Source organism: Pithys albifrons, chromosome 17 (genome assembly GCF_047495875.1).
Source record: "Pithys albifrons albifrons isolate INPA30051 chromosome 17, PitAlb_v1, whole genome shotgun sequence".
In the NCBI taxonomy this organism is placed as follows: domain Eukaryota; kingdom Metazoa; phylum Chordata; class Aves; order Passeriformes; family Thamnophilidae; genus Pithys; species Pithys albifrons.
This window is the reverse complement of record NC_092474.1, coordinates 7001830-7020755: the sequence shown is the minus strand read 5'-3', so window position 1 is coordinate 7020755 and position 18926 is coordinate 7001830. Positions and strand designations below refer to the sequence as shown.

The following is an 18926-nucleotide window of genomic DNA, read 5'->3' as shown; positions in this document are numbered from 1 at the left end:
TCCAGTCCCTTCTCCAGCCTCGTTGCTCTTCTCTGGCCCCGCTCCAGCCCCTCAATCTCTTTCCTCAACTGAGGGGCCCAGAACTGAACACAACACTCCAGGTGTGACCTCCCCAAGGCAGAGTCCAGGGGAAGGGTCACTGCCCTGGGCCTGCTGGCCACACTAGTTTTGATCCAGGCCAGGATCCCATTGGCCTTCTTGGCCTCCTGGGTGTGCAGGAACCAGGTGCCAGCTGAACCCTGGGCTGTGCACATCCCTCTGCTCCCCCTCCCCAGTGCTGAGCTCTGGAGCTGCTGCCTGCTCTGGTTCCTCAGAAGAAGCTTCCAGCAGTGTTTCCTGGAGCCCTGAGCGCTGATAGTGCTGCTTTGCATGTGATCCAAATTTCTCTGAGGCTTTGGAGTTGCCTCCCTGGCTTCCCTTTAAAGACAAGACAATTCAAACAGCATAACTACTGTTAAAGTAAAAGATTTCTACAATGTTTTTATTGGGTTTTGGCACTGTTGGTGCACTCTGAGAAAAATATTACAGATGCAGTGAAAAACAAGGCAGAAGAGAATTTTCCTTGAATTAGCACTGAGAGTGGCATCCTTCCAGGGAAAGTGTTGCAAGGGGAATAGCAGTAGGCATCTTGTGAACAAAGGAAGGAGATGTTGGCTCAGCAGAGCTGGTGGTAACTGGTTTTAATGTTTCAAATCAGTAGTAAGGACTTACAAAACAAATGAGAGTTTGCAGTTGAAGCCTTTGAGGTGAAAGCTGTTTCCTCTGGGCCTTGCTGGACTGGGTCAGATCTTCAGTGTGGGCATCACCCCCCACACTTCCCTTTGATGCCATATTTGTGCTCTTCACCAGCTCAAAATGTGTTAGTGGAACAACACATTGGACACTGAAATTAATTAAACCCTGACTCCTAATTGCTCTATCCTGGCACTTTGTTCTTTCACTCATTTAATGGCACCTACTTGCAGAATGTGCCCAAGCTGAGTTTTTTGCAGAATGTGTATTTTTAATTTGTCTTGATGTGATTTTCTGTTGCACAGAATTGTCCTTGGTTGTTTTTTTCCCCCCAGTTATCAGGCTTTAAAACAAGAAGTGAGGGCTTTGACACCCAACTCCTTTGCTTGGGAAATGTCACATTAAGCAGGTACAGAGTCAGTGGGGGCTAATTGAGTGTTACAGCTCCAGCCCTTTGTTTCTCCAGGTTTTGTTTGATCTTTAACTCGGGTTTTACCGTGTGGAAAAGGGATTGATTAAGATTTTGGCCACATCAAGGTGTCATGTGAATTGTTCCTTCAACAGCTCTGAGATAAGAGGCACCAGATAAGGGGAGGCTGAGCCTGTTCAGTGTCTTGTCTGTTATTGCTCTGCCAGTCAGCAGCTCATGTTTTAGCTCCTACTTCACTCAGAATCTTCAGAGCAGAGTTTTTGTTTTGGAAACTGTTATTTTTAGACTTTTTTGCATACGTTCTCCATCTCCTTGCTCATTAATTTGGGGGGAGGCTTGTTTGACTTGCAGGGGTTTCATCTTGCTCTCCTGTGTGTCTGCCCTGCTGTTTGTTCCAGGAAAACAGTCAGCTGTGTCTTGAAGTTCTGCTGCAGTTAAACTTTGCCTGGATGCTCTGGAGACCAGATTGTCTGCCTGGAAGTCTGCCTTTGTAGCTTGAATTTCTTCTAACTTTGGTTTTTCTTTGAGTTGTGGAGGTTGAAGTGGCACAGACTCGCTCGTGAGTGTCATCCTGAAACCAGAAATGCAGAGCAGGGAAGGCTCCTGTGCCCCCAGATGTCCTGGATTCTCCTGGGGAGCTGAGCAGTGACTGTTCACACCTTACTCAGAGCTGCAGCATTTGGGAGATAGTGGAGTTCTTGTTTTGCCTCCTTGTTTTCCCCCAGTTCCTCTGTATCATTACAATAACAGCACTCCTGACTGTTTGTGTGGCTGTTTAAATGAGAAAATTAGTGGGTTGAGGACATGAGGCTTGTTAAGCTGGTATTTTATTCCCAGCATCCAAAACTGCACAGTTGTGTGGGGTTTGCCTGAAGGAATTCCCTAGAAATGAAGGAAACACCCTTGTCAAACACAGACATCAGGCCCTTCATTCAGACCTGATCTCACTGGACAAGAGTTCCCAACAAAATTCACAGTTTCTTAAGAGACATAAAAGTCTCCAACTTGCATTTTTGGGGTAAAATGCCCAATCTGAGCTGATCAGACCTGAAGCACTGAATTAATGATGCCTGGGACAGGAGCAGCACTGGTTTGTCTGGGTTAAGGCAGCCTTAGCTGCAGGGTATTGATGAGGTAAATATAGAGTTTCCAAGTACAAGAGTCTTTAAAATGTGCTTTTTAGCTGCTCCTTAGCTGTGGATTGCAGCACTGTGCAGTTTCAGAGGACATTTGAACATATAAATATATAGTATATATTGTAATACAGTATATTTCAGAAGTTGTTTGTGTGAAGGGAAACAGAGATGTTGGAATAAGTTACAAATCTGTAAGTTATTGGGAGGGGTTTATGTTTCCTTGTGAAGTAAAATGGGGAGATGGATGGGGCTGTTAGAGGTGGGAACTGCTGAGGTTTGATCTGAGAGGGACTCTGAGCTCAGCTCTGCCTGAATTCAGCCATGGAATAGAAAAGTTCCACCTGTATTTTTGTCTTCCAGTTCCTTCTTTCCCAAGATCTGTTGTAGTTCCTTCAGGAACAGGTAGTTTGGAGCAGTCACTGTGGCTCTACATCTAACCTTCCAAATGCTTTTGTTCCCGTCATACAGAGCAGAAATTCCATGTTTTTGTGCTTGTGGGACTGGGCAAAACCCTCCAGAGGGTCTTGCAGTCAGTGGTGATTCCTGCTTGGATTTTCAGCTCTTCTGGGCAGTGGAAATGGTTGAAATTTGGGATCAGGTGGGACAGGGGCACATTGTGTTCCATATGAGCTCATTAACAGTGTTTAATTGTGCATGAGTTGAGTCAGTGTTCCATGGGATGGGCCTGGATGTTGTCTGACAGTCTCAGCACAGTTAATTTTCATGCCAGATCATGGCAATAAATGCAGAATTCCCTGTGAAATTGGGTGAAACAGGAATAATGAGCAGTGTCAGCAGCCTCTCTGTAGAACATCCTCAGTGATTGTGTAAAAGCTGTTACATCAGGGGCCAACTTCATGTGTTGTGAATTCCTTTCATGAGAGCTATAAAGTCCATTTTTCTTAGGAAGATGTTTAGATCTTGCCAAAAGTTAATTTAGGCCACGTTTTTCCATATCTGGCACTGCCTGGTGGTTTGATTTCAGCTTTTCTAAAGCTTATTTTATCAGGAGAAGGAGAATAGGAAAGTCTAGATTAAAGACTTACTTATTTTAGGCTGGTTTATTTATTTGTGAACTTACAACAGGCTGATTTGATTTTTGAGAGTTCTGCTTAAGTGTGGCAGCTCTGAGATGTAGTTCCTTGGAAATACAAAAGCTTGGCTGCCTTGGTGAGTGGCTTTAGGTATTTTTGTACAGCACTTTTAATATTCTGGTGTTATTCCTTCTTAAGTCTGGCTTGAGTGAAACATGAGAAGTAAAAAAATAGCTTGTGATCCTTGTTTTTTTGGATGCTTTCATAATTTTTCTAAACAATAGCAGAGAGGGAGAGAGTTCCTGGATATTTCTGTGGGATTTTGGGGAAGCTCTGGCAGGAGCTCATATCCCAGGGAATGTGTCTGTGCACATTGGTGTGCTGAGGAGTTGTGGGAATTAAAAAATATGCAGATATTTGAAGGGAAAATTGTGTTTTGTCCACTCAGGGAATGGGATTGGGTTGAATTCATGCTTTTTTGATATTTACACAATGTTTTAGTGTGCAGTTGTGTGGGCTGGGTGGAAAATCATGTTATACAAGGCTTGGGTTTTCTGGAGGAACAGGGATCCTCAGGAAGTCTTTTTTTGTCTCAAATATTTGTGTAGTTTGTATAAAATATTTTGAAATAATTAATTCTATTCTGTGATGCATTAGAAGTCAATGTGGACTTCCAGAGTTGCTGTAAATTTGAAGCAGCACTTTCCTGATGTGCTGTTGGAGCAGCAGCTGCGGGAGGAGGCGGCTGATGGTCCTTGTGCCTGGGGTTGAGCTGGACCTGGCTGTTCCCAAAGGCATCTCACCCCATCCCTCCCTGCTCTGTTGCAGATGCTTTCACTGATTCAGCCATCAGTGCTAAAGTCAATGGAGAGCACAAGGAGAAGGACCTGGAGCCCTGGGATGGAGGAGAGACCACGGCCTCGGAGGAGCTGGAGGCGCTCGAGACAGACGTCGTGAGTGGGGCCTTTTTCCTCCCAACACAAATAATTCCTTAGTTTGAACCCAGTCGTGAACTTGGGAGTAAAATCACTGTGATGCTGTGGGTGCTCAGTCTTTGCCAGCAGCTGCCCCTGGACTTGCCAGCAATTTGAATAAGAAAAGCTGGATTCCAAATGCCACTCGTGGCAAATATTGACAAAGGGCAGCTGGGAGATGGTGGGAGCTGGTTGGGCTCAGCACTGGCTGCAGGAGCAGCCTTTGTTCAGCAGTGCCGCAGAGTGATTTCTGTTCAATCAGAGCATCCCTGTGTGACTGTCACTGCTTTGTCCCAAATTTAGGATGCTTTGGGAGTGATGGACACACTGCTCAGCTCTGGCCCTGGGCAGCAGAGGCAGCAAATTGGTGCAAACCTGACCCAAGGACAGCTACACTTTGAGTAGATTATGGATCATTATGTGAAGAGTGTGGTCTCAAATGCCAGTTCTCTCTGTATGACAGCAGCTTTTACTCAAGAATGCATTCTTCTTAGCAAAGTACTGACACAGCAATATGTTAAAGAATATTACTGATTAGAGAACCTACTCATGGCACTGTGGAGCAGATTAACTTTGGGGACAGCAGTTCTCCTGTCAGTTTGTTGGGATTTATTAGCATGCTCAGTGCTGTCAGTGCTGTTATAAAATATTCCAAACCTTTCTCCCTGTGCTGGAATAGCAGAGTTTTCCTGGAGGGGGGAAGTTGTGCAGAGCAACAGGAGTCTCTGCCCTGTGCTGTGTCTCAGATAATTGCATCAGTGCCTTTGGAAAGTTCCAGCACTTGCCACAACAAGAGACATTTCTAATAGTCAGAAGTGTCAATTTGCACCTTTTGGAAAAGGCAAAAAGACATTAATGTGTGTATTTCTTGCCAGCCAGTATTATTCTAGTATAGACTGGGTATGTATTGGAAAAACTCCTCAAATCCAACACAAACACACCAAAAAACTGGCTTTTGAAGGTAAAATCTGCATCTGATGAGCAGGTTTCCCTGCTGTAAGTTGTGGCTTTGTAACTTTGATGTGTGCACAGTGAGTTGATAGGCCCAGGAGGAAGGGCAGGAGGTTTAACTCCTGCCAGCAGGCCTTGATTGGAAGGGAGTGTGTTTCCAGTGCCATTTTGAAAAACAAGCCTCATTTTCTTCTAGTCAAATGGATGGGATCCCAACGACATGTTTCGTTACAATGAAGAAAATTATGGTGTAGTGTCAACTTATGACAGCAGTTTATCTTCTTATACGTAAGTCCCAAACCATTTTTGTATTAGTTTTGTGTTGAATGTTCTCCCTGCTTTGACAAACTTTACATTCTGCAGCTAATTTTGCATAGTTTGTGAAGCTGTGGGCTCCAATAACTGCAAAAGCAATGAATGAATAGTGCTTAAGAAACCTTGCCAGCCTTCTGTGAATAGTTTGATGTAGAAATCTTTATATATTCCCTTAAATGGGCACAGCTCATTCCCACTGCAACGTTTGCTGAATTCAGGCCTGCAATAATGCTTGTTTATCCCAGGAGCTGGGGGGAAAACTCAGATTCCCTTGATGTCACTGCTATACCTGTAGTTTTTGTGTAACCCAGCAGAGCAGTTTGACACTAAATCCTAATTTTATTGAGGCAATTGATGTGGAAGAGACTGGAATGTGGAAAAGTTGCTGATAACCAAGGGGGGGTTGTGTGCTGGGGATGGCTTGTTTGGCACACTTGTCCAGCTCTAAACTAAAGTTTAGTTGCAATAGAATAACTTGAGTATAAATATAAACAATACTATTTCTATGTAATATAAAATATTTCTATATAATATAAATAATAATAGTTCTATATAATATAAATAATACTATTGCTATATAATATAAATAATACTATTTCTATATAATATAAACAATACTATTGCTATATAATATAAATAATACTATTGCTATATAATATAAATAATACTATTTCTATATAATATAAACAATACTATTGCTATATAATATAAATAATACTATTGCTATATAATATAAATAATACTATTGCTATATAATATAAATAATACTATTTCTATATAATATAAACAATACTATTGCTATATAATATAAATAATACTATTGCTATATAATATAAATAATACTATTGCTATATAATATAAATAATACTATTGCTATATAATTTAAACAATACTATTGCTATATAATATAAATAATACTATTGCTATATAATTTAATAATATTTCTATGTGATATAAATAATAATATTTCTATGTAATTTAAATAATAATATTTCTATGTAATTTAAATAATAATATTTCTATGTAATTTAAATAATAATATTTCTATATAATTTAAATAATAATATTTCTATATAATTTAAATAATAATATTTCTATGTGATATAAATAATAAAATTTCTATATAAATAATAGTACAAAAAGTGGGCTCTAGAAGTAGAATTAAGGCTGCTCTGGAGTGTGGATTTATTCCCAATAGTCTCAGCTATAACGTGCACTGCAACTGCAACACAAATGGACTGCAGATGTTCAGCAGCCTTTGTGAAATGGCTCCAGTGCTTCCCCGCTCTTTCAACCCCCAGAGCAGGAACTTCCTTTTGGAATCTCAGGGGCTGGCAGTGGGTATTTGGGTTTTTGTGTGCCCTTTGCCTGCAGGTGTGTGGTTGAACAGTTTGGTTTCCCTCTTTGGTTCACACAGACCTGGAAGGTGCTGATAATCCAAGTGTCCTAATCGGCTTAGTTTGAGTCCTGGGAAGCTGCTCTTCCCTTCCCTTCGCTGCTCTAAGTACTTTTTGTACTTTTGAACTTAAGTCTTCCATCTTTCTGCTCTCTGGATATTAATGGAAACAGATTAAAAACATGAAGGTGGCTTTACATTAATTCCAATTTTTTTTTCCCCTACTCAAGCAACTTGCAGCTGGGAAGCTCTTTCCCTGATTTTCCAACTCTGTGGTGAGCAGCAGTGTAGGTAAATGCTTAGATGTGCAGCTGAAGGGTTGTAAAGGGTTTGTTGTTTGATTGTTTTCTCTTCCTAGAGCTAAGCATTAGCAGGTATAGTTTGTCAAACTGCATCAAGGTACAAGTGAGTGTGTGATCAGCTGCTTTTCTCATCTCCAGGATTCTGAACAATATCATCCTGTCCATCCCTCCTCAGAAAACATCAAGTCATTCTCTGTCTGTTCAGGTTGCTGCACATCCCTTCATGTTTTTTCAGCCACTTCAGATAAATGAGGATTGTTGGGTGTTCTCCTTCCCTGTGTCCCCAACACACACACACACACACACACACACACACACAGTCCCATGGCCAGGTCTCTGTCCATGCAGACTTTCCTTGAGCCAAGGCTTTATGCTGAGTGGTGAGGGTTTGGGCTCATATTCTTGCAGTTCCCACTGAGAAGGTCACTGGATGTCTTGGCTGGCCAAAAATACGTATGTGGGGAAGAACCTTGTGCTGCAGTGGCCAATGCTGGCCTGGAGTTTGGCAGAGCCACTTGTTTTCCTGGTTCTGCCACCAACACTTGAGTGGTTTTGCATCTATTACTACATGCTTGGCTTGTGTCTCCACCTACTTTTCTTTGGTTTTCTTCTTTATAAGATTAAAAATCCCTGCAGTAGTGATGATATAATGCCCAGCAGAGCATGGGCCAAGCCCCAGCTGTGGTCTGTGTCTTCATGGAGTTTATTCTGCAGAAAGGCTGGATGGAACAACTTCTGCAACTCAGTCAGGGGGAAAAGTTGTTTTGTCAAACCTGACCCTTGAACAAAAGTCAGGACAGGTAAAAGCCAAGAGTGGGTGGACAGAAGGAGGTGCCAGGTATGATCCCATCCCTGGTACCTCTTTCAGTGCCCATGTTTGGATTGGGCCTCAGTGGCTTTCCCAAGGGATGATTTTGCAGTGTTGCCATTACCTGCTACAGAGGATCCATGGAAGGAGTGGGGTGGAGGTCCTGGGACATGCACAACACTCAGGGATTTCTGGCCCTATCGCTGAACTGTTTCATTCATCTCTTCTGCAGTTATTCGTAACAGAAAGAGCTGAAAATTCTATGGCTGGAATTACCAAAGGATTAAGGATGTAACTCTCTAATGTCAGTAGGATTGTGTCTGCTGGGAATGTGTAAATAGCTAAAAAATTTCAAATTTGGGCTCTTGGAGCAGCTTCCTTTGTAAACAACAGTCTGAGGCTTTTTATTCCTGATGTTCTCAACTGTGATAAAAGTTGGAGCCTTTGCACAGCTTTGGGGACTGGGGGTTTTCAAGTCATATGGAACAGTTCTGCTCTCTGACCTCAGCTCTCTGGGCAGGTAAAAGACACTGAATTTGCACATAATATCAAACCAGCCCAGGAATATTGTCATGCTAAAAACCACAGCAAGTCTGCTGGCTTAAAAGCAAGGGTTTCTTTCACTCTCTGGCTTGGTTAGAACAAACACTGTGTAATTTTTGTAGCTCCTTTGTGTTTTTGAATGCATTTCAGAGCTTCTTTTCCTCTCCATTGTCTTTCAGGGTGCCATTAGAAAGAGATAATTCCGAGGAGTTTTTAAAACGGGAAGCCAGAGCAACTCAATTAGCAGAGGAAATCGAATCAAGTGCCCAATACAAAGCTCGGGTTGCCTTGGAAAATGATGAGAGGACAGAGGAAGAGAAGTACACTGCTGTGCAGAGGAGTGCCAGCGAGAGAGAGGGGCACGGCGTGCCCACCAGGTGCTCCAGCTCCCCTTGCAGGGGCTTTCACTGACATTGTGGTGGGGTTTGGGGTCTGCAGGGGTTTGCTCATCGAAGCTGAGCTTCTCCAGCAGGCTGGGGACATTGCACAAACAGCGCTTTGCTGGTTTTGGCACCCAGGCTGGTTTGGACACCTCTGCCTGGCCCTGTGTTATCTCTGGGGTTTGAACAGACCTGCCCGTTCTCAGCTGCCACCGTGGTGGTGGATTCGTGCCAGGTTACAGGAAAGGGCAGTGGGTTGGGTTTGTCATGGAGAATTCCAGGCATGGGAACTGAATCCTTCAGTGTTTGGGGGCTCATAAAGTGGGCTGTGTGGTCACTATCAAAAGCCAATTCATGAGGTGACTGTTAGGTCAACATCTGATAGTATTTAGTATTTTCCTTGAGTGTGATCTGAGAAAGATTAAAAAGGACCAGCAGAGCACTTGATCAGGTAATTTTGTTGCCTCTTGGTTCTTTCTTAATACTGATAGAAATTTGCTGTGTTTCAGAGAAAATAAATACATTCCACCTGGGCAGAGGAACAGAGATGTCCTGTCCTGGGGAAGACAGAACTCACCAAGGATGGGCCAGTCTGGCTCGGGCCCACCCATTTCCAGGTCTGGATCCCACACTTCAGAATTCAGCCCTAACTCTGGAGCAGATCAAAGAGTAGTTAACGGAGGCAAGTATCTGAAATGTGAATGAATGGACATTATAACACTGCTCACAATCACCTCATTGTGCTGAAACTGCACGTGGTGTGGGTTTAGGATGTGTGTTCCATAAGCCAGGACAGCATTCATCATTTAACACAGAGGCTGTGAGCTGGTTTTGGGTTAACTCAGAGTGGAACTGCACTGCCTGCACTGTACCTTGCAGAGCAGGAATGTCATTTATTTTCCTTCTCAGACACCTCTGTCTTAGATGATGGTGCAGAGTGTGGTTTTAAAGATGAAAAATTGCTTTCTGTGCTCCACTGCACGACTCTGTGTGGAGGAGCAGCAGTGCTGACACCCAGTGAAAGGGAGGTGGCAGGGGGAGACTTCCCTTCCTTCCTGGTGCATGGATCAGTTCTGTTTCCCATGGAAAAGAATAAAGCAACTTACTGACTTCATGGTGCTGTGGGATGGGAAACAAGAGAAGGGTTAGGAAAAGGAATCCAAAGCCTTCCCTCCAAATGTCTATTTGGGTATTTTCTGCTGTACACATGGGTAGTATTTCTACCCAGACATCACTGGGCACTGCGTGGCAGGCACTGGTGTTCCATAACCCAAACACCATTCCTGAGGTGGATTTTAGCAGCAGCCTGTCCTTGAGGCATTGTTTGTAGAAGTTAAAAGTGCTGTTCTGTGAAAATGCTGTGAATAAGGGAAAAATGTGTAATACTCAAGTGATCTGTCTGGAGAGGAAGTCTGAGAAACATCTCAAGGTAAGTGAGAGTTCCTTTTCAAAGAGAGTCAGCTGCATAAGGGATGGACAACTAAGCCTCACCCAAACAGTGCTAACCTGGAAATCTGTCCGTAGTATTTGTGGTTCTGTCATCCTGTTACTCTGCTGAATTAACACCAGAGACCTCAGATATTCAGAGTGCCTTGTAAATCCAGTTCATTTCATTTTGGAAACCATGAACCCCACGTCCTAGATTAAAACCCTCCAGTAATACTTGAGATAAGTGATAGAGGCATAAACATCAGGACTCAGACACTGAACACGCTGGTTTTTGTAAAGAGAACAGCTCCCAGCTGGGCACTGCTCCTCCTTTGGTTCCAGCCACGCTCTGTGTGATGCTGTGTGTGTGCTCAGCTGGGGAGACCCTCTGGGGGCTGCAGGGCCCTGGCTGGGTGCTGTAGAGCGTTGGTATCCAGGCTAACAGCCCAAACTTTACTGTCTGTTCCTTAGTAGTGTTTGTAGATTCTCCTTAACCCTTTGGGGAGCTCGTGCTGCCCCCGCCCCGAATTGGCCCCTCAGTGCTGAAACACAGCCCCTCATTTACCTCTTGCCAACCTCAATCCCCAAAGGGTTAAACATGCAAAATCATTTTGTCATATTTTTACTTTTTTTTATTTTATTTTATTTTTTCTGTTTACCTTTCCCCCTCCCTCCTCCCAATCCCCAAAACCCCCTTCCCTTCCCCTTTCCCCTCCCCCCATAATTTTTTTTTCTTTAGTTTTTATACTTTCCTTCATATCATTTGTTCTGTCAGGTGTTCCCTGGCCATCGCCTTGCCCATCTCCTTCCTCTCGCCCACCTTCTCGCTACCAGTCAGGTCCCACCTCTCTTCCACCTCGGGCAGCCACCCCTACACGGCCGCCCTCCAGGCCGCCCTCGCGGCCCTCCAGGCCCCCGTCTCACCCCTCTGCTCATGGCTCTCCAGCTCCTGTCTCTACTATGCCTAAACGCATGTCTTCAGAAGGTACAATACCACATTTGTTCATGGGGTTGGTTTGTTTTCATTTTTTTCCTTTATTTGTCTTCGTTTATAACTCCTCTGTGAGTTTTAATTGACAAGATTTGTGGTTTTTATTTTATTTTATTTTATTTTATTTTTATTTTATTTTAATTTTTACTTTAAATTTTTTTAATTTTTATTTTATTTTTAGTTTATTTCTTTTTATTTTATTTTTATTTGATTTTTATTTTATTGATTTTTATTTTTTATTTCATTTTTATTTAATTTATTTTAATTTAATTTATTTTACTTTATTTTTATTTTTTGTTTCATTTTATTTCATTTTATTTTAATTTTTTATTTTAATTTTTAATTTATTTTTATTTATTTTTATTACATTTATTTTAATTTGATTTAAATTATTTTTATTTTTTAAATTTTATTTAATTTTATTTTATTTTATTTTTATTTGTATTTTATTTTTATTTGTATTTTATTTTTATTTTATTTTTTATTTTTATTTTATTTTTTCATTATATTTTTATTTTATTTTAAATTTTATTTTATTTCATTTTACTTTATTTTATTTAATTTTATTTAATTTTATTTGATTTCATTTGATTTAATTTTATTTTTATTTTATTTTATATTTATTTTGTTTTATTTTCATTTTATTTTTTTCCTCTTCATTACTTAACCTGTAATTTTGTGTTTTAACTTTAGTTGGTCAGTTGTTTTCTATTAACCTGTTTGTTTTGTTTTTCGTTCGTGTTAATTTTGAAGAGCTTTACAAAAACAAAAAGAAAAACAGAAAGCTGGGAAATTGCCCGAGTTGGTATTAAATTAAACTCAGCTTTGGAAACGCTGCTCAGTGTCTTAACTTAACCCCCAGCAACAGGCAGGACTCGAGAACTTTGGAGTTACATAAAGAGATCACTTAGACAGCATTTTTAGGACTAAAATTTAGGATGCATTTAGAAATTTATTTCAAAATTTAGGACTATTTTTATTATTATTTTTAGAGACCATTTTTAGGACTAAAATTTAGGATGTATTTTGAAATTTGTATTTCAAAATTTATATTTCAAAATTTTAAATTTAGGAATAAATTTAGGACTATTTTTAGGATTAAAATTTAGGATGTATTCAGAAATTTATATTTTAAATTACAAAATGTAATAATAAATTTAGGACTATTATTATTATTATTATTGTTATTGTTATTATTATTGCTATTATTATTATTATTGCTATTATTGCTATTATTATTACTATTATTGAACATTTTTAGGTCTAAAATTTAGGATGTATTGAGAAAATTATATTTCAAAATATAAAATTTAGGAATAAGTTTAGGACTATTTTGAATATTTTTTACTATAAATTTATATAAAATACCAGGTTTAATACAGTTGTTCCACAAAAAGCAGTCTCAAATTTTAAACTAAATCATGGACTGAACCAACACCGATAATGACCATGCAGTGATAGCAGAGCCTGTAACCAACCACCAATGCCAGTGTGGATTCAGGGGAGTGCCCTGTGCAGTGGGGTGGGATTTGCTGCCTCAGGGGGGGTTGCAGGGATTGTTTGCACTGCTCAGAGCAATCCCTGAGCTCCCAGCGGGCAGTGCCACCCAGGGAAGGTGCCCGGGGAGTTTGGGTGGTGAGGCAGAACTGTCTGAGCTCCCTCTGCCCTGGGAGGACACAGTCCCCTCGTGCTGTGTGAGTTGTATTGGGGGGCACTGAAATAAGCCCTGCATGGCAGTGGGTGAGCCTGGCACTCAGCAATAGGACAAGGGGGCTCAAGCTCTGCCAGGGGAAATTGAAGTTGGAGATCAGAAAAAAATTCTTTCCAGAGAGAATGCTCAGGCATTGGAATGGGCTGCCCAGAGAGGGGGTGGATTTCCCATCCCTGGAGGTTTTTAACCTGAGCTTGGCCGTGGCACTGAGTGCCATGATCTGGTAAAGGGACTGGAGTTGGACCAAGGGTTGGACTTGATGATCTCAGAGGTCTTTTCCAACCAAATCAATTCTATGATTCTCTGAAACTGCCCAGTGGGGTGAGGGAACAGCCACCCCCTCCGTGCCTGGGGCAGTGACTGTTCTGCAGCCTGGGCAGTGCCCAGGGAGGGGGGCTGGGACCAAACAGGGGGTGGGGCGCACACCTGCCTGCCCTCCTGCTGCCCTCTGTGGTGGGGTTTGTGTCATAAGGTACTGAGAATCCACCTGCAAACTCAGTTTTAGCCCCTGTGGTTGATTTGTCAGGTCTGCACTGAACTGCTGCTCACTGCAGTGTTTAATTCCTGCTGCCAGGAAATTACTACTGGGAAATGTGTGTCCTTTAAAACCCTCACCTGCATATATTTGCATTGAAGTGGACTTGAGTTTCTGGGTAAAACAGATGCTGACATTTAAAGATTTATGTAACCAGAGAGGTGCTTGATATCATAGAATCTGAAAGCAGATCTGAACTTTGCCCTGTTACTGACCTACATAAAAAGTGAAAACAAATGAGCGAGATTGTCTTTTGTTCACAGTTTTTCCTTTGAAGTATCAACATTTGAGTCTGATCTTGTAGAGAAAATGTTTGTTAGGATGTAGAAACTGTATTGCTGCTTAAACTTGGGCTTATCTACTGTGTGGCAGCTGCAGAAGCTGTTCAGAGTTCCTGTATTTGCCTCTGCCTTTGGCTCCTGGTGTTACACATGCATGACTGGAACCTTGGGATAACAGTCCCGTGTTCAGCTGCAGTTTTGCTGACTCTGACTTGGGTTGTGCCCTGCTGCAGAACACCCTGCTCCCATCCCCGGGGGCACTGGCAGTGCCTGGGATTGCTGCCCACCTGACCAAAGCCCTGGAAATGTTTCATTTTCTGGATGGTGGGTGATGGCCTGGAATCGTGCTCTGGGCCACCAACCCATCAGGGTTCCTGCTCTAAGCACTGTGGGATCCTTGGGTTCAAACACTTTGAACCCAGGACTTGCACATCTGTTTCAAGGCTGATAAAGCTCCTAAATACCCATTCAGAGCTGGCCTGGCAAGGTGGTTGGTGAGTGTTGGCAGCACCAACTGCTTGGCTACACCAAGGGCTTGGCCTTTGAGTCGGGTGGGTCCCTGGTTCTAGTCAATGTCAGTGTAAATCTATTGACCTTATTACTGAATTATTGAGAGCTGTGAGATGAAAGCCAGTTGTAAAAGCAGCTGGTGTGTTTGGGTGCTCTTGGGACTGGGCTGTACTGATGGTGTGGGGTTGTTTTCTCTCCCCAGGGCCTCCCCGGATGTCTCCTAAGGCTCAACGGCACCCTCGAGGTCACAGAGTCTCTACTGGTAGGGGTACAATTTCAAGTGGCTTAGAATTTGTATCTCATAATGCACCTGGGGAAGCATCTACTGCTGCAGTGGCACGAGGCAGCCCTTCAGGTGGGACGTGGTCATCAGTTGTCAGTGGGGGTAGGTAAAGCTTGGCTTATTGCAGATGGCTTGCAGGGGGACCTTAGAGTGGGGATGCTCAGCAGGGTCCTGCCTGGCCAGGCAGGCACTGCAGGCTCTGCCCAACCAAAGCCTGGCCTCACACAGTGTAGGGGAAATGGCACAAGGACATTCCCAGTAAGGAGTTGGTGAGTTGGTCCTTCAAGTGCTGCGTTGTCCTAATTGTAGGGTCAGGTGTTGCATGAAGAGAAAGAAAGGGAGGAAAAACTAATGGGAATTAGTTGTTGAGAGGATTAATTGTGAGGAGAGTTGCTGGAGGAGTGAGCAGAGGTTGGGTCCACTCTGTGGCATCACTGAGTTTGGTTGGTGACAGCGTGGCTGGGCTCTGGTTTGCAGCTGGAGGAGGTGTTTGCACAGAGGAAGGTTGTGCTGAGACATTAAATGATACCCAAGTTCAGCTGGATGTGTTTTTGCTGTAGAACTTCCATGGATTTTAAGTTGTGGTGTTTTTCTTGGCTACTGTAGGAGCAGGTATAGTCAGTGTCTCCTTTTCTTTTGGATCAGTTAATTTTTTTTAAATATTTTACTTGGAAAGCTCAGTCTCGGGACACAGGCCTGAGTCTGGAGCTTTAGGCTGAGGCCCTGTTCTGGTGGGCTGTGAGCAGCTGGGCAGGTGAGAGGCAGTTTGGTCCTTTTCAGGTACTTTCTGGGTCCTTTTTAGCAGTGCAGAGTTCTAGAGGAGTGTAGTGGGAATGCATTTTTCAGAAGGTAGGGATAAATTAAACCCACATAGACCTGTTGCCTTGTGTAAAAAGAGTTAAACTCTTGTGTTGTGGCATTATTTGTGATTCATCTTTGCTCCCCACACCCCACTTTTATTAATATGTATTATTAACATGCAAGTAGGACTGTTAAACCACTTACCTCTTTTTCTCCTCACTCACTGGAGTTAATAAGTGGCATAAAGTTCTAACTTGCCCCAGTGGGATGAGCAGGAGGCACAACTTATTACATAAAGAATAAACACCTTTCCTTGCTGCTTTAACACAGGGGCTAAAATACCCATCAGCTATTCCTTTTTTTTCCGATAGGCTGTGTTGTTTTTTTCCAGCTGGCAAACCTCCAAAAGAGGACTCTGGAAAATGGATGAGGGTTTTTCAGCCCTGTTAAAAAAGGGCTTTACATCTGGTTGCGTGGAAAGCTGCCCACCTTTTGTGCTCCGCCTGAAAGTGTGTTAATGTGAGCTGTTGTAGCTGTGCTCCTGGAGGGCTGGGGAGCATTTGGCAGCTTCTTGGTGGGGCTGAGAGGGCAGTGTGTGTGGTAGGGGCCAAGCTGCAGGGAAATCACCCCACTTCTCTGAAAAGCTGCTGTTGTAAGCAACTAGGGGATGTACGTGAAAGGTGACCAGGTTTTCAGTTACTCTAGAAAGCGTTTTAAAGCATGTTTGTAGCCATTTTAAGAACTGCTGAGCAGCTCAGGAGGCTCATCCCATAACTGCTCTTTCCTGTTTGTTTCTAGTTCCGAGATTATCCCCTAAAACACACAGGCCTAGGTCTCCAAGGCAGAGCAGCACTCCCATGGGCCCAGCTCTGCCTTCTCCTCAGCCTGGTACTATTCCCACTGAATCTGTTGCCATGCCTGTTCCAGCTGCCTCTCCCACTCCTGCCAGCCCTGCAGCCAACAGAGCAGTGACCCCTTCCAACGAAGGTACGTTTCAAACACTCCCCTGCCCCAGGCCCTGACAGGGAATGTGCCCTGAGAGAGCAAAACCTCCTTCTAAATAATTGCAAAACTTGGGGTGCATTTAATTTTCCTGTCAGTTCCCCTCTTCTCGTGGTGCCACCTTTAAACTAAGCTGAGGGAGAGGCTTTTTGATGAATCTGTGCTTAGTTTCTTTAAGGACTGTGGGCTTACAGGTGTCTGACTTAGTTCAGGATTTCTTTTTTCCAACTGAGTTCTTGGCTCTTTTCCAGTTCAAAAAGACACAGGCCATTGGTTTGAGAGTATTTTAAACATAGCAAGAATAAGAGAGAAAAAGCCCAGCATTCAAGAGCACAGTCTGTTGTCTAAGAACTCTCAAATGTTTGTAGAATTCTGTCTGAAGAGCTTGGACTGTAGTTTGTAGTTTGTTCAGCCTAGTTAAGGTTCTGTGTATGGTGAAAGGGATGAGTTTAACTGGGACTTTTTAATCTGGCTTAAAGACCATAAGGTGGGGAAAGGGGGAGGATGATCCTCCAGGCACCAACTAGGTAGCAGAAAATGTGTATCTTAGAATGCTTTTCTTTTTTAATCTAAAAATGGTTAAATGTCTCTCCTATCTCTTTCTTACCATGTCTCTTTGGTCTCTTTGAGTTCTGTGTAAGAGAATAACTTTGGCAATTTCTTTTCCAGCTAAAGATACCAGGCTTCAGGACCAGAGGCAAAATTCTGCAGCAGGAAACAAGGAGAATATAAAGCCAAGTGAGACTTCTCCTAGTTTTCCTAAACCTGAAAGCAAAGGTTTGTATCCAAAGCTTTTGGATGTACCTGAGTGATGCAGGAATTCTGCACCCTGAACCTGCTGCACTGGCTGCTTTAGTTGGCATTTTTAGGAAGACTTGGAGGCAATCTGGTGTTCTGCAGCAAAAACGTGGTCCTGCAGCTGTGAAGTGGCAGGACTACAGTTTTAAATGTTGTTTGTGACTCATTCCGTCAGCTCGAAGTGTAGAGATGCTCATGTGGATGGTGTGATTTCACTTGGCCTTTTTTCTCTTTCCTTCTACCTTCTCCTGGCTCACAGAGCTGGGTATAGCTGCCTGTGCACTGAGTGTGTGCTCACAATAACTGGGAGCATCATGGGCAGCACAGTTTGTCTAACTGTGCTTTTCCCTATTATGCCTCAAATTCGTTTTTTTCTGCAGCACAGTTTGTTCATTCAGTCCTCAAAAAAGCCTTGCCATGTTCTGGCACTTGGAATCATGGATTCCTTCAGGTTGGAAGGACCTTTAGGGTGGAGTCTCACCTGGAGCAGTGTTTCTCCTTTGCCTGCTGTGTTTTGAAACACTGGCAGTGTCTCTTGGGGGCTTTGCTGCGTTTTTGTGCTTTGTGTTCAGTGAGTTCTGCAGTGCCTGCACCTCAGGGCTCCTGCCTTGGTGTGGTGCATTGGAGCTGAGCAGCACTCACTTATGTAATGCTGTGCTTTCACAGGGTTTCTCTGTGCTCCTGGGATTGGACCAAAGGAAAACTGAAATTATATCCCCGTGTTCCAGTTCTGTGTTTGCAAAAATTGTATCTCTGTGTGTGCAAACTTAGTGATGGGCAGGGGCTGTGTGTGAAACTTGTGTTAGAAATGCTTGGACAACGTTGGTCTTATATTTGGCAGGTGTCTCTCCAATTGTTTCAGAGCATAGAAAACAGATTGATGATTTAAAGAAATTTAAGAATGACTTTAGGGTAAGTTCTCTGTGTTAATTGTGTTTATAACTCTCTGTTATAATTGTGTTCATGAACTGAATATGCTGCATATGTGAACAGGTCTTTATACTTGTGCTTAATTCATGAAAATACCTGTGAGAATTGATGCAGATATTGTAAAATCAATGCTGACTCTTGCTGCTACAATTGCCTGATACCCATAAATGTGAATATTGACTGTACACTGAAAATAGGACCTGAAACCATTAAGTACAGATAATTATCACACACTCCATATGGAGGAGCTGTTGCAAAATTAAATGAAGAGTTTTGCTGAGGAAAATTGAAGATGAATTCATATTACTTATTTCCTGGCTATAGTGGTTTATTAATTCAGGTTAACTTTCCAAGTGTTGCTGTTAAATCACAGTGTAGATGAGTCCAGAGGGTTGCCTTAAGCTTTCCTGTCACTTCCTAATCAACAGATAGGTCAGCTGAGTCACTGAACAGCTTCTTGTACAGTACAGGCTTAAGCACTGTCAATGTTCATGGATTTCTTCTCCACTAGCAGTGGAAGTGCATGTTTTAAAAGGTCATTTGCAGGTGGGGGAGGCCAGTGGCACTGTGTTTTACTCTGTGTGTGTGTGTGACAGCATTAGATTGTCTCCCCACAGTTGTGTGTATGAATTTACTGAATGTATTCCTTGGGGTT

The 18926-nt window shown here is 42.6% G+C and overlaps 1 protein-coding gene across 11 annotated transcripts in view; it reads left to right on the top strand.

Annotated features, from left to right (window-relative positions):
* ATXN2 (ataxin 2) overlaps positions 1 to 18926 on the top strand; it is a 53532-nt gene that overhangs the window by 13582 nt on the left and 21024 nt on the right. For 4 of the 11 annotated variants that reach the window (XM_071571843.1, XM_071571845.1, XM_071571842.1 and 1 more), the window contains exons 6-14: positions 4161 to 4285; positions 5454 to 5545; positions 8801 to 8998; positions 9511 to 9683; positions 11205 to 11414; positions 14660 to 14842; positions 16340 to 16528; positions 17213 to 17320; positions 18183 to 18253. In XM_071571843.1, the coding sequence (XP_071427944.1) occupies positions 4161 to 4285; positions 5454 to 5545; positions 8801 to 8998; positions 9511 to 9683; positions 11205 to 11414; positions 14660 to 14842; positions 16340 to 16528; positions 17213 to 17320; positions 18183 to 18253 (1349 nt within the window). The remainder of the gene's footprint in view (positions 1 to 4160; positions 4286 to 5453; positions 5546 to 8800; positions 8999 to 9510; positions 9684 to 11204; positions 11415 to 14659; positions 14843 to 16339; positions 16529 to 17212; positions 17321 to 18182; positions 18254 to 18926) is intronic. The other 7 variants (XM_071571850.1, XM_071571846.1, XM_071571844.1 and 4 more) reach the window with 7 other exon arrangements.